The sequence below is a fragment of the Staurois parvus genome, unplaced genomic scaffold (genome assembly GCF_062004578.1).
Source record: "Staurois parvus isolate SC_StPar_1 unplaced genomic scaffold, SC_StPar_1.0 ptg000172l, whole genome shotgun sequence".
Lineage (NCBI taxonomy): Eukaryota > Metazoa > Chordata > Amphibia > Anura > Ranidae > Staurois > Staurois parvus.
The window spans coordinates 10,267,474-10,282,811 of NW_028317968.1; the positions used below are offsets into that span (position 1 = coordinate 10,267,474).

The window sequence follows — 15,338 nt, forward strand, 5'->3', positions numbered from 1 at the left end:
TTGTCTGGCAAGAGCACAGCTGATTTTGGGTGGGCGGCAATGTATTGTTGTTCATATAAATTGCCTTGGCCCACAATCAATTGGTACAAATCTTCCGTAAAAAATAGCAGAGGGGCTAAACTCTAGTGCTGGCAGTGAACGGGGCTGATCCTGCTAACACTGCGTTTATTGGGACACTATAGTAAGCAGGCAATCGTAGACAGTTGTGCTCAAAACTTTGCATACCCTGGCAGAAATTGTGAAATTTTGGCATTGATATTGAGAATATGACTGATCATGCCAAAAAATGCTCTTTTATTGAAGGATGATGATCATATGAAGCCATTTATTATCAAATAGTTGTTTGTCTCCTTTTTAAATCATAATGATAACAGAAATCACCCAAATGACCATGATCAAAAGTTTCCCTCCCCTGGAATGTTTGGCCTTGGTACAGACACATAAAGTGACACACACGGGTTAAAATGCCAATTAGAGGTTAATGTCCCACATCTGTGGCTTTTTAAATTGCAATTAGTGTCAGTGTATAAATAGTCAATGAGTTTGTTAGCTCTTATGTGGAAGCACTGACTAGGCTAGATACTGAGCCATGGGGATCAGAAAAGAACTGTCAAAAGTCCTGCATATCAAGGTAATGGAACTTTATAAAGATGGAAAAGGACATTAAAAGACGGTCTATTGGTCGAAACGTGTTGAAGGCTTATGACGCAACTTCTGCTGACATCACTTCCAGTATTTGCAATGCACGCTGGAACGGCAGCCATCTTAATTCCCATTCATAATACACAAAGCTGAATACACCCAGTGCCAGGAAAGGCACATTTTTTGAGATTGGAATTTCTATTGTTTGACCCCATATTAAAGTTTTATACAGTTTTACACTATGGGATGTCTGGTTTTGTTTTGATTTATGCTGAAAATATGAAATACTTCCTGTGGAGGAGAGGAGTTGCCTAACATTGATGGAGATCCAGTGGAAAGTTATTGGTTACTACCAGCAACCACGATTATAAGGGCGAATAAATATTGGCCATCAGGGCCGGATTGCAAACTGGGATAGTCCCAAAAAGCGAGTGAGGTGGCCATGAAATTACACTGAGTTTATATCTATGTGGGGCACCAGTGTGAACATAGTGAAGCACTTGTCATTTCAGTATGGAGTATCACCGTTAAAGATACAGCACCGTTGCACCAATTATTCACATGTTGGGACCAAATATTCATATTTTATTTGTATTTTGCTCAGTGTTATCATTTTAAAGATTGCACAGTTTATTTTGTCAATTTGTGACCTTAGTATACACTTACATGATTCCATGTGCGGTAAAAACCGCTAGAAAATATTAAGAACAAATTGTTATGTGAACACAGCCACGGATTTCTCAGCTATCTCAGGCAAAAATGATGAAACAAAAATTAATAAAGAAAAAATTGAGACCAGTGGATGAAAATTTTTCCTTTAATTTTTGTTTCATCATTTATGTCTGAGATATATGAGAAATCCGTGGCTGTGATCACGTAACAATTTGTTCTTAATATTTTCTGGCGGTTTTTACCTCACCTGGTATCATGTAAGTGTATAACCATATTGTAAAGTATCAAATTGTTTATAATAAATTTATTACATCATGTATATTGATATATGTTTGTTATAGACGTCATGCCTTCTTGAGCACTTCTGAAGGAGATTTCTGTTGATCTTGAAACGCGTCAAGTGCGAACCATGCATGATCCATGATTAGATTTACAATACCATCTCTGATTATATTTATTTTTGAAGATTGAAAAAATAAAATTTCATATTGTTTTTATTAAAAAATCTTGTTTGAATTGTTGAAATTTATCATACAAGTCTCCTAGATTGTAAGCTCCAAAGAGCAGGGCCCTCAATCCCCTCATGTTTTGCATTGTATTGGTATTGTTCTGTCACATGTTCTGTCCCCCTTTGTAATGTACAGCGCTGAGCGAACTATTGGCGCTTCATAAATACTGTATAATAATAAAGTCAATTACAAGATACAAGTAAATTGTGCCGGTAGCCTCCCTAGTGGTCTGATTATGTCAGTATTTCTGTGCTCAAAGCGGTACATTTTTTGCATGGAAATATGTTGTTTTTTTATTGTAGACACGTAATTTTTAGTAATAACTCACTGAAATCTGTCCGAACAAGAGCCTAGTAAACATCCCGGGTATGATAAAATTTGAAACATGAAATCATAAATTATAATTTAATAAATAATTATAAAAAATAATATAATAATTTTAATTCAATAATGTAATCAAACCAAAAACACTGAAATTTGATATAGAGTGCCAAGTTCACACATTGCTGAGCAAAGTTGCAGAATCGTTTTCAGTGTCTGATGACGAATTTCCCCGCGAATCATTATCACTCAATTCTGCAAGTGGTTCTGATTTACTATCGCTGTTCTCTAGCTGGTCTAAAACTGCTTTTGACCTAAAGGGACACTTTTTGCCATGGACGTTTCTCAGTTTCCAGGCAGAAAGAACAGTAAAAATGCAGGCAGGGCACAGGACAAAGCACTCGGGACAAAATGTATGTGAAATGGTTTGATACAGTAATGTTTTACTATGTGATTTTAGTGTATTTAGTGAATGTCACTTTTTGACATTTTTAAATTTCCCACCAGTTCCGTCCCCCGTACGTCCTGACGTCGAAGGGAACGGAACCCAGAAGACGGATGCCGGCATCGGCCGGAGGACATTACAGGGGACGCTGCAGGGGAATATCGCAGGAGCAAAGGACAAGGTAAGTGAAGAACAGATCCCGGAGCAATGCTGCAAGGTATTCCCGAGTGTAGCTCGGGGTTACCGCTTGTGGTGCTGAAACTTTACCCCGAGCTACACTCGGGAATACCTCCAGGGAGGTTAAAGTCCCACCAAAAAAAGGACTTTCCCCCTCCTTGTGCTTTGCTATGATAAGCGCAGATAAATGCGTGCAACTGTGAAAGTCAATAAACAGAAAAAAAAAATGGAAAAAAAAAGTTCATATAATGGTGAGATTGACAGACACCGGTCAGAGAATTGTGCCGCATAAAGATCCTGCTGCACCAGTGATATCAAAGGATTTTTTGTGACTAATTCGTGCAGAGGATATAATAAAATTGCACACTCACCAGATGCGCATAGTATTTTTTTCGGTTTATTGCCTTTCCCAGTTTCACGCATTTATCTGCGCTTATCATAGCAAAGCACTTTCAATTTATCACTTGTGTTTATTTATACCACCATTTTTACCGTTTTATAAATACAATTTATTTTTATTTTTTTTGCGCTGCATTTGTTTATATAAAAAAATTAGAACTACCACTATTTTATTTTCTAGGGTGTCTGCTTTCAGAGAATATATGCTCTTTTTTTTGGGGGGGGGGGGGGGGTTGTGTCATCTTCAGGCCTAATATTATTTTTTTAAATGTGCGCAAAAAATGCAAAAACGAGTCTGGCAGCAAAAGGGTAAAACCCGAACACATTAATGACACAGGTTCTGTAGCTGATTAAGGGGATGATTCAAGGGACTTAGCTGCATTTAATCAGCCTCAGAACGTGTGTCATTAATGTGTTGGCGGTTAAAGGGATGAGGTGGCAATCCTAAAGCACAAACTTGCACAACTTGTACATGAGGTCACCGATGTGCTCACACATTTCTCATTGCAGCTTGCAAGTTCGGCGCCCCGCCCCTCCCCCCCGCCTCGGAGCAGACCCCACTAAAGACAATAAAGCAGGTCCCGGGCTCACTTCACAGCCCCCGGGCTCAAGGCCTGTCCCCCTTCTATAGGCCCCTACTCACCCCGTCCTCCAACTCATCATCCGAAATGGCGTCCTCGGGCTGGTCCAGGTCTATGTCGAACACGCCCGCCATGGCCTCGGACGTTCTCTGTTTCCCCCCACCGCGATTCGGTGCTCCGTTTCCCCGCCTCATGGGGTCCTACACACGGCCGCCATCACCGGACGTTGTAACGCGGCGGCGCACCCGCACGTCGCTACTTCCCAGGTCCTCTGCGTACGCGCTCCCTTCTTTCCCCCTCCTCCTCAGAGGGCGCGCGCATACAGACCAGGGCAGGCCTCCGTAGAGAAGAGGTGGAAACAGACTACGCGCATGTGCAGTTGACGGCTTATTGCCTTGACTACAGCACGGGTGTTCCCACACGGAGACCAGTACTGCATGACATTTCCACAGTTGCAACAACCCCTGGCTACGAGGTACATGTCATCTATCGAATCCAAATTTCCCAAAATAAACGGCTGACTAGGTGAATAAACAGCAGTTATTTCCTGTTTGTTTTAGCAGTTCACGTCTCTGTATAAATGAGTACAATGAAGATTAGACTATCGTTTCTATAGTACGTTTTAACACGGAGTACTTTATTTGTGTCGTTTATCGGTTGTGTTGGCTCCACCAAAATGGCCCCTGGAAATGGACACATGAGTGAAGAAACGCTTCACCCTAGTGCTGTGTGTTGGGGGCGGGCACTTTAAACGTCCGTTCTCGGAATCGACAGGCTGTTTTCACCTATGAGAGGTTGTGGAGAGGGGAGAATACACAGCACCTGAGGGATTTACAAAGGATCTCATTTATGGAGGTTCGGGGGCTATGACTGGTCTAGTTGTCTGGAGGCACTGGTGAGGAAACAGGTTTTACGACTTTGGACCTCAAAGTTGCATGAAAAGTTGTACCCCATGTTTTCCAATGATAACTGCATCTGGGTACTACAAACTAAAAATGCTATATACAGGTGTACCTCGGTTTACAAATTGAATGCGTTATGCAGGGCTTTTCATATTGCGAAAAATTTGTAAACCGAAATGTGGTTTCCCATAGGAATGCATTGAAAACCAATTAATCCTGTTGAGGTTACACCGTGAAGTATTATAAAAAATATAGTGAATTATTATTACCTAAGTTGAAGAAATATATGAATGCCTTGGGAAGTGGGATGGAGATGAGGAGAGAATCTCTACAGGCCCATGTAGTACTTATCCACAAGGAAAGAAAAGATGCTTCTCAGTCCTCTAGCTATAGACCAATTTTATTACTGAACACTGATACTAAGCTGTACACAAAGGTTTTAGCAAATGGGTTGAAAGATCTAATTCCTGAATGGATACATGGGGACCAGGTGGGCTTTGTCCCAGGGAGGGAGGGTAGCGATAACTGGTTGAGAACTCTGATGCTTATTCAGAAAAGCAGAAAAGGAAAAGCTACGGTGGTAGTGCTGTCAATCGATGCTGAGAAGGCATTCAATAGAGTTGACTGGGGCTTTATGATGGATACCCTGGAAGCCCTGGGGATCGGAGTGAGAATGCGGGAGTGGATAGGAAAATTATATAGGGAGCCCACTGCAATTATTACGGTAAATGGGGAGAAGTCGGAACCCATTGGGATGTCAAATGGAACTAGACAGGGCTGCCCACTGTCCCCTTTGTTGTGCGTTCTGTCATTGGGACCCCTGTTGTCAATAATAAGGAGAAGCGGGGATGTAAAGGGAATTCAGACAGAAACTACAGAACATAAAGTAGCAGCCTTTGTGGATGACTTGTTGCTGTATGCAGGGAACCCCAGGATAACACTTCCAAATTTAATGAAGATCCTGAAGGAATATGGAGAACTATCGAACTTAAAAATTAATCCAACAAAAACGGTGATTCTGAATATTAATGTACCAAAGGGCGAAAAAGAAAAAATACAAAAGGAATTCCCCTTTATATTGAGAGAAATATAAAATACTTAGGAATAAAACTCACTTTTTCACATAAGTATTTGTATAAACTAAACTATATTTCAATGTTAAATGAGATCAGGGAGGAATTAAAAACATTAGAAGGAGGAAACCCGTCATGGATAGGATACATAAACCTCGTAAAAATGGTAATTGTACCCAAAATACTGTATAGATTTCAAATGATTCCAATCAAACTCCCAGAAGCTTTTTTTTTTTTAGGACAATGAAAAGAATAAGATATATATGGAGAAATAAAAAACCAAGAATATCCTATGAATTATTAAACAGGTATAAAGAGAAGGGGGGGATTGGGATTTCCAGATGTTAAAAGATATTACAAAGCAGTAATTTTAGCAAGAATTTATGATTGGACATATAATTCAAAAGGGAAAAGTTGGGTGAAAATTGAAAATGAACTTAGTGGAACTAGTTTGAGTAAGATTATATGGGTGCCAGCACAGTATAGAGGAATTAAAGATAGCACAAAAAAAAAAATCCTGTCGAGGTTAGAAAAAAGTAAAAAAAAAAAAAAGTCTTTTATCTGTTCAAAACTATTATGTGCACTTTAAAGGCATAAATACTGTACAGGGACATTATTAAAAAATAAATGCATTGAAAACCAATTAATCCGTTCATATTGCAAAAACAGTTCATAAACCAAGGCATTTTCAATTGATTTTCATTCGTAAACTGAAAATTCTGTTAATCGATGTACGCCTGTAATTCATTTGGTAATGTTCAAAGCAAACTCTCCCATCCATGTCTCCATGCTTTATTTTGCTCAGAGCTTTTTTTTGCAGCGGGAACGCAGTTCAGGCACCTCCAGCATTGGATGTATATAATGGCAAGGGGTGCTGGGATGTGCTAGAAGGTCTATTGATGCTGGCTGCCAATACAGTGACACCAATACAGTGATCAGTGCAAAAAAAAAACCAAACACTGACACTGTACTTTAATAAAGGAATGCGCTAAAACCACAAACTATTCCTAATTTAGTGTAGAAACATTAGTGCAAAAGATATATATATATCTATTCTTAATATAAAAACATATCAAAATTATGTGCAAAACAATTTTTTAGTGCATAAGTAATTTAAATAATTAAATTTGTGAATATAAAAAAATGTCCAATTCTGAATTTCTTCGATGTCCAAACAAATCCTTTTCAAATTCAGGTGCTCTCAAAGAAATTGTGCCAAAATCCACCACCAAAGTAAAGTTGGGTAACTCACCAGAGCTCCATGCTGATCAATCTCTAGATCAGCAAAAAACGCTTTTTGCTCTGGGAGCAGATGCAATGAATCAACTTCTCAGGTGTGACGATCAATAGCTACACAATCATCCATAAGGTAGGTATCCACCACTCAATATAATGATTCCAGGAGCATTATATCACTCTCTCTTTTTATATCTCTCCACCGAGGTCATGTTTGGGAATGAAAGAGAAAATCATGGTGCAGCCAGTTTTTTTTATAAAAGTATCCAACAATTTAATAAAGATTTACACTCACAAAAAGGGTGTCTTCACCGACACCAGTATAACAGCATAAAACAGCAAATGGTATAACAGTCTCCTGTTCCCCGCACACTCACTACAGCGCTCGTGACTCAATTTTCTCCACAGACGTCAGCATCCAGCAAGCGAAGCCCTACTAGTTTCGTCATGAATGACGTCTTCAAGGGGCGATCCTACTGCGAAGACCCAGACCTACATTTTGATGCATAGTATGTCTCTGAAATATTAAAAATGAAGGCACAGTCGCAGTTTAAAAATGTCCCTTAAAATTTCAGGTGGCTGGGAATGGAGATTCAATGAATGTCAATGGGCGGCGTGAGTTGCAAACAAATGGTCATATTGTGAAAATGATAAGGACTATGGCTTATCCGTGGACATTTTTAGTGGCAGCAGGGATAGCTGAACGTTTTGATATAAGATTTGTGTAGGTGGGCTTGAAAATGAGGGAGTGATGGCAGTTTAGAAATCATGTCCTGATTTTTCAGCTCACACTCTAGTTTTGAACATTCCGCCATTCATTCCTATGGGACCAATTTCACCACAAAAACGGCAATATTTCGTGAACCATTCGGCGAAACGTTCCACAAAGTAATAGCACACCAATCGGGAACAATCCGCACGTTTCCGTATATTACTGTCTATGTAGTGTAAAAACTGTGGGAGGAGGTAGGGGGGTAAATTTGGCTATAATAAGAATATATATATGTGAGATAACAGTAAGTGGTCTGCCATGCAAAAACACTTAAAAATGAGGGAGAGGTACATACAGGGAACAACCATCATGCTCAACTTCCAAGTGTTCTGGAATGGGGTCTAAGCTCAGAGAAGTATTTATTGCCTCAGTTTCACTGAACAGTGAGATATCTCCTAACGTCAGTATCAATGAACTTCCTCAGAGAGATCCTGACGTCAGTATCACTGAACTCCCCAGAGAGATCCTCATGTCGGTATCCCTCCTGTCAGTAATCACTTCCCCAGAGAGATCCTCATGTCAGTATCACTGAACTCCCTAGAGTGATCCTCACGTCGGTATCACTCCCGTCAGTAATCACTGAACTTCCTCAGTGAGATCCTCATGTCAGTATCCCTCAGGTCAGTATCACTGAACTTCCGCCAGAGAGATCCTCACCTCAGTGTCACTGAATTGGCCCCAGAGATCCTCACCTGGTGTCATTGAGCTTTCCCAACCTCTCCAACTGCTAAGTAAGCTCAGACTCTTTTTAAACCGCCCGAACTACCAAAATATTGAATTTACCATTAAAATCTTTCTTCTGGGCTTGTATGTTCACATCATAATCTTTCTGGCTCTATAAACCCTCTAAAAACACAAATAATTCAGATTTGATCAACCCTGAGGTGGCAAAACCCATTTCCCAGAATCCTTTGCAAAGATATGAAAATGGGCAGGTTCAGCCAGTAACATTCAAATCATACCTCTGCTGATAACTGTCACCAGTGTGCTTATGAGAGCTCTCAACTGAATTTTCATGCTATAGCTGGACACAGGAGCAGGACCACGGCAACTGCCTGTAAAATGACAGCTTTCTTAACTATAAAGGGTGGGGGGGGGGGGGGTATTCTGCTTTAACAAAGCCTTCATTTTTCCTTCATGTAATCCTCCCAGCACTTTGTTACATGGCAATTTAAGTGTCTGCTGTCATCTCAGGAAGTAGCTGGTGCAGCCTCTCGATATATACAAGTATAGAATTGAAATCCAGGAAACCTCAAGGTGGTAATGTTGTGTTATTAACCAGTAATCTACAGGGCACTTCTACCCCCTTCCTGCCTACAGGGCACTTATACCCCCTTCCTGCCCAGGCCAATTTCCAGCTTTCAGCGCTGTCGCACTTTGAATGACAATTGCGCGGTCATGCAACACTTTACCCATATGAAATTTTTATCATTTTTTTGTGACAAATAGAGCTTTATTTTGGGGGTATTTAATCACCTCTGGGTTTTTAATTTTTTCTTAAACAAACCAAAAACCACTGAAAATTTAAAAAAAAATGTTTTTTCTTAGTTTTTGTTATAAAATTTTGTAAATAAGTGATTTTTCTCCTTCACTGATGTGTGCTAATGAGGCTGCACTGATGTGCACTGATAGGCTGCACTGATCGACACTGATAGGTGGCACTGATGGGCACTGATGAGGAGGCACTGGTAAGTGGCACTGATGGGCATTGACAGGCATCACTGATGGGCACTGAAAGGCAGCACTGATACATGGCACTGATAGGCGGCACTGACTGGCACTGTTAGGTGGCACTGACAGGCGGCACTGATGCGCACTGATAGGCAGCACTGACTGGCACTGATAGGTGGCACTGATTGGTAGAAAAAACTCCGCTAAATGCTAATGCAAAAATGCTTAAAAAGGCTGAAAAACAAACATTTTTAACATGACTTTACACAGTTAACGTTACCAGCGTTCTGAAAATCCTACAGTGAAGAGCTTTATATTGTGGGAATCACAAGACCCAGACCTACATTTTGATGCATAGTATGTCTCTGAAATATTAAAAATGAAGGCACAGTCGCAGTTTAGAAATTGCCCTTCAAATTTCAGGTGGCTGGGAGTGGAGTTTCAATGAAAGTCAATGGGTGGCTTGAGTTGCAAACAAAAGGTCATATTGTGAAAACGATGAGGACTATGGCTTAGCCGTGGACATTTTTAGTGGCAGCAGGGATTGCTGAACGTTTTGATATACGATTTGTGTAGGTGGGCTTGAAAATGAGGGAGTGATGGCAGTTTAGAAATCATGTCCTGATTTTTCAGCTCACACTCTTAGCTTTTGTCAGCTCCCACTCTAGTTTTGAGCATTCCGCCATTCATTCCTATGGGACCAATTTCACCACAAAATTGGCGATATTTCATGAACCATTCGGCGAAACGTTCCACAAAGTAATAGCACACCAATCGGGAACAATCCGCACGTTTCGGTATATTACTTGTCTATGTAGTGTAAAAACTGTGGGAGGAGTTAGGGTGGTAAAATTGGCTATAATAAGAATATATATGTGAGATAACAATAAGTGTTCTTGCAAGAACACTTAATAATAACATAATATAATCAAACCAAAAACACTGAAATTTGAAATATAGTGCGAAGTTCACACATCACTGAGCAAAGTTGCAAAATCGTTTTTCAGTGTCTGATGACGAATTCCCCCACGAATCATTATCACTCAATTCTGCAAGTGGTTCAAATTTACTATCGCTGTTCTCTAGCTGGTCTAAAACCACTTTTGACCTAAAGGGACGCTTTTTGGACGCCATGGACATTTCTCAGTTTCCAGGCAGAAAGAACAGTAAAAATGCAGGCAGGGCACAGGACAAACCACTCGGGACAAAATGAATGTGAAATGCTTTGATACAGTAATGTTTTTCTATGTGATTTTAGTGTATTTAGTGAATGTCACTTTTTCACATTTTTACATTTCCCGCCTTTCCGTCCCCCGTACGTCCTGACGTCACAGGAAACGGAACCCAGAAGACAGATGCTGACAATGGCCGGAGGACATGGCCGGGGACGCTGCAGGGGGGACATCGCAGGAGCGAAGGACAAGGTAAGTGCAGAAGGGATCCCGGAGCAGCGCCGCATGGTATTCCCAAGTGTAGCTCGGGGTTACCGCTTGCGGTGCTGAAACTTTACCCCGAGCTACACTCGGGAATACCGCCAGGGAGGTTAATAAATGTAGGCTAAAATGTATTCTGCTACATTTGGTAAAAATAACCCAAAGCAGTACATATTATTTAATCTTTTTGAAGTTATAGAAAATCGCCCAATTGTGTCAAAACTACTGTAATGGTCGCCTCTGTACAAGTGATCAGGTAATAAATCTTATTGTAGAGTCACCTGTGGCAGTCCTTGTTCCTATAAGCTTAACCTACTGATACAAGGCTTCCCCCAGGAATGCCATGTCAACTGGCCAGGAAGTGTAGGAGGCAGAGGAACAGAAGAAAAAAGCGTTCTTGTGGTTCAAGGAATGCAGTTGTCAGCAGGGCATGACTGGGTCTGGTGTCTCACAGAAACATAGTAGGATGTGCAGTTCAGGCGCAGGCAGACACATGGTCCACAAACAGGCAAAGGATCGTTCCAGGCCGCAGGCAGAAACGTAGTCAATGAACAGACCAAGGTTAGGGCAGGCAGAGACAACACTGGACTGGTGTGGTGGTGATCAGGAACACTGCTGCTGACTTGCACTGGTGTGGTGACACAGGGGCTGGCGCGACAGACACCGTTGCTGGATTACAAGGAATACTGTGAGCACTGGTCTGGTGACATTGTACTACTATGGCAGTGATCAGAGACAATGGTCGGTGGCACTGACATAGAGTAATATCAGAGCAGCCAGCCATTGTACATATTACTGTCATATCACTAAAATGTCACTGTAGTGACACCACACACACTCTGGTGACAGAATGTAAATGTACAGTATATGGTTGTTTGGTGTTTTTCGGTTTTGTTTTTTTTTTCTTTTATACTGTCATCCTAGTGACACCATACTGCTCTGTGGGGGTGAACAGGATTTAATAGTTATTATTTTGCTTATTATAGTGATGATCAGTGTATAAGCAATCTGTCTTTAATTGTGTTTGGCATGCATTCATGATGCCATTGTTTACTATTGTGATATCTGTGTCCCCAGTAACTGGCCCAATACCATGTGATAACTTTGACCAAACACAGTAATAAGCAGTAGTCATGAATGACAGCCAATGTTTGCCACTTTTCATGTGATCGCTATGATTGGTACCAGGGCCAATCACAGCAGCCCAGTTTTCCGATTGGTGGTGCGCTGTGTCCAGTGAACACAGCAGTCACAGATCACACTGCTGCAAGGCTGCGCACTAGCACCAAAAGAAGGAAGATGCACCCATGTGTCTTCCCAGAATGATGCTTGTCCGGCCCAACTGCATATTTGCAGTGGCCAGACAGGGGAACTTTACTCTGTCAACATGAATTCCTGCACCCCTCCTCTAACACTTTTTTGGACATTTGGAGGGGCACCTAGTTTTAGTAGGTTCCCGCTCCCACTTCCGGCCAGATTGCCTAGCTAATGCCACCGGAAGTTCGCCTCCCCTCCCTGTCTGCTGGCATCCTCTTGGGACAGGTGTGCTGAAGCTGCAAGTCACAGCTGACTTCCCACACTAAGGCTGACCATACATGGGTCGATTTCCAAACGATTTTTCTTTCAAAAATCGGACCTAAGGCTAATCGGTCAATTTTTCGCTCTGCTAGTGGGGCAATGGAACCGGCTGATTTTCATGGTTCCTCCCCATTTTGTTTATCGGGCATGCTGGAAAATTCATGAAAAACGACCGATTTTCATTGGTGATACCATCGGATTACAAAACAAATTATTTTATTGATCAAAAAATTGTTCAAAATTTGGCCCATGTATGGCCTGCTTAAACATGCCAGTGCCAGGGACCTGAAGACTGTTGAAAAAAAGGTAAGTGTTCTTTTATGAAAAGTCAGCAGCTACAGTATTTGTTGTGAAGATTCTTTTTAAGGCACCCAGCATGATGCAGATGTCTTACGTTACAGATTTTTGGCTTGCCAGTTTTTCTGGACATTTTGGTGCATGAGCTAGTGAAAAGGTGAACTTGTCCTTTAATACAAAACAAGGTCTCATGCACATGGGCCATTTAAGGTGCAAAATATGTTCTAGTGTTAAATCCCGGTGTTTCCCTGCCTGGGGAGCTGCAGGTGGCTTATACAGCCAGCCATGGAAGTGAATGGCTGTACACAGCTCTACTAGGGTATACACTGATGCTTTCATGTATCAATGTGAACGAGCACATGCATGTATGTCGTATTCATGGAACGCAGAATGTCCATACTTGTCCACGTATCCAAGTACAGCCGCGTGCAGTCATGCAGTCACTTCTTTGGCCCGCTTAAGAGCCACCTGCAGCTCTCCAGCCAGGGAAAACACTGGTGTAGCAATCGTACCCAAGAGATGGATGCGGTGCAACCATTTTGCTCCAACCTCCATCTTGGCAAAGGATCATCCATCTTGTACAAACATATCTTTCCTCCTTCCCCCCCCCCCCCCCCCCTCTCTGAGATCCACAGTGACATGTGGTCAGTGTGTGTTGGAAGTGTCACAGGCAAGCCAGAGCACAGCAGGAAGCTCCGAGCTATAAAACCTCTCTGAGCTGGGTGCCGGGCGGTCTAAGAAACTGTGCAATCTGGCACCTCGTAAAAGGATAACCCAAGCTTTCCCCTGAGTTCAAAGACATTCCAGGGGAGTCATAAACTAGATACCACTTTTTAAAATCCATTTTCCCCCTATGTCTCATATCTTGGAATATGAGAGACTTACATAAAAACCAGGCATATCTTCAGATTGCTCACGATCAGACAAACCGTTTATGTCACACTCCTTGGCTGGAATATATAGGAAAGCAGAAAATTACATCTCTTGAACCATTCAAGTATGTCTAACCGTTCCGCAGATGCGTCTGCATATTAATCTACCCGCGGGTGGAATGTTACTTGTGCCTAGGAAAAGTTATGAGCCAAAATATAAGCTAAGAGAGATTTCGGTTCTAGCTTGGGTCTCTGCCTAGACACCCCTCCCCAAATGAGGCATTGGTCCTTGGCTTCAGAGACACCCCCTGCAGAACCAACTTGGGAGACGGTGCCCTTTTGCAAGTACTCTACCTCTCTAAACTGCTTTCTGTTACCTTTTTGCTGTGTGTTCGTTCTCGTTCTCTCTCTCTCTCTCTCTCTCTCTCTCTCTCTCATCTTTTTTTTCTGTAAATATTTTTATTGCACCCTTTTGACCTTTTTAGTAATCTTTCTTTCTGAAAGTGTTGAACTGTTTCTATTGCTCTTTAATGCAACTTACAAATTCCTGCCGCTGAAGAGCACTACTATGTATGTTTAACCCTCTGTATAGCCTGTCTGCGGTGACAGTGGTATCCAGACGATTATCCAATCATCCTTGTGTTATTGCTGATATTGCAGAGTTTCCTCTTTCTCTGTACAAAAAGGAGGTGGTGGCAGTGTGAAGGGTTAATTGTGTAATTAACCTGACCCACTAACAATCGCACTCAGGTTGCCGATACATTGACTTGTGGTCCATTAGCTGGAAAATCGTTGTGCAGGGTGCAGCTGGACGTGGCATTGTTGCGCACGTGGCATCGCGGTTTTAGATTGGCTAGTCCTTCGGTCACAAGTTTGGTGAGAAGGACAGGGGCCTGACGCCGCGATCATCACAACTCGGATTGATTTTGCAGCACCTCGGTCTGTATGCATGAGGTCCAGTGCATGTGCATTATGCTCCACAAAAATGTAAATGGGCTCTTAGGCCTCATGCACACTGGGTGCTTAGCCCCTGTACATGAGATTCTGATGCAATTAGACGGGACAGGTACACACTGTCCAAACCCACTGCTAGCAGCCACTAAAATTGTATGAGATGGTGAAAAGCTGTTTCAGCTGGACAGTGAATAAGGAAGAATGGAATGTAAAAATACTAGTGTGCACCAAAATGAAAATTCTTGGACCAAAACCAGAAATTCAGGACGCATTTGTCCGAAAACCGAAATGGACAGTTTTTTAAAAAAATATATTTTTTTATATATAATTGTATTATTTGTATTAATTGTATTATATTCAACTTTTTAATGAACATCGTGAATTTAAATGAAAATGAATTTATTATCAGCACCTTTTCAGCCAATGGGCTGCTTTCCCACTGAGCAGTTTTTGTAGCACTTTTGCGTTTTTTTAAAAGGTACAAGAAAAGCTAAAGAAAAATGCATCCCTTTAAATTCAATGTGTGTCTTTACACTGGTCTGTTGCACCTCCCTTGCGGTGTTAAAAATCCTGCTTGCCACATTTTTGGTGCATATTTGGCACCTCCTCATTAAGGTCTGGTTCACACCAATGCGTTTTTTAGGGCTTTTTGAAGAAACACACTACAGTCCATTTAGCATGGTTTTCTATGAGACGCGTTCACTTGATTTTTTGAGCAGCTGCATGTTTGGAAAGGGTGAGGGACTTTTTAAGTGCAAAATGTTGCGTTTTTGGTTCAATAAACTTCAAATGAGGCACTGCAGA

At 41.6% G+C, this 15,338-nt stretch overlaps 2 protein-coding genes across 4 annotated transcripts in view; one reads left to right on the top strand and one right to left on the bottom strand.

The window, feature by feature from the left end:
• Nucleotides 1-4,031, bottom strand: part of RPS6KB1 (ribosomal protein S6 kinase B1) — a 62,768-nt gene extending 58,737 nt beyond the window's left edge. The window contains exon 1 of the mRNA XM_089676651.1: nucleotides 3,809-4,031. Within this exon, the coding sequence (XP_089532777.1) occupies nucleotides 3,809-3,940 (132 nt within the window). The 5' untranslated portion in view covers nucleotides 3,941-4,031. The remainder of the gene's footprint in view (nucleotides 1-3,808) is intronic.
• A 33-nt stretch (nucleotides 4,032-4,064) lies between these two features.
• The window catches only part of TUBD1 (tubulin delta 1), a 44,209-nt gene continuing 32,935 nt past the window's right edge, over nucleotides 4,065-15,338 (top strand). Inside the window, exon 1 of one of the 3 annotated variants that reach the window (XM_089676653.1) lies at nucleotides 4,065-4,221. The gene's annotated coding sequence lies outside the window, so the exon portion shown is untranslated. Of the gene's footprint in view, nucleotides 4,272-4,487; nucleotides 4,642-15,338 lie in introns of those variants that run through there. The other 2 variants (XM_089676654.1, XM_089676652.1) reach the window with 2 other exon arrangements.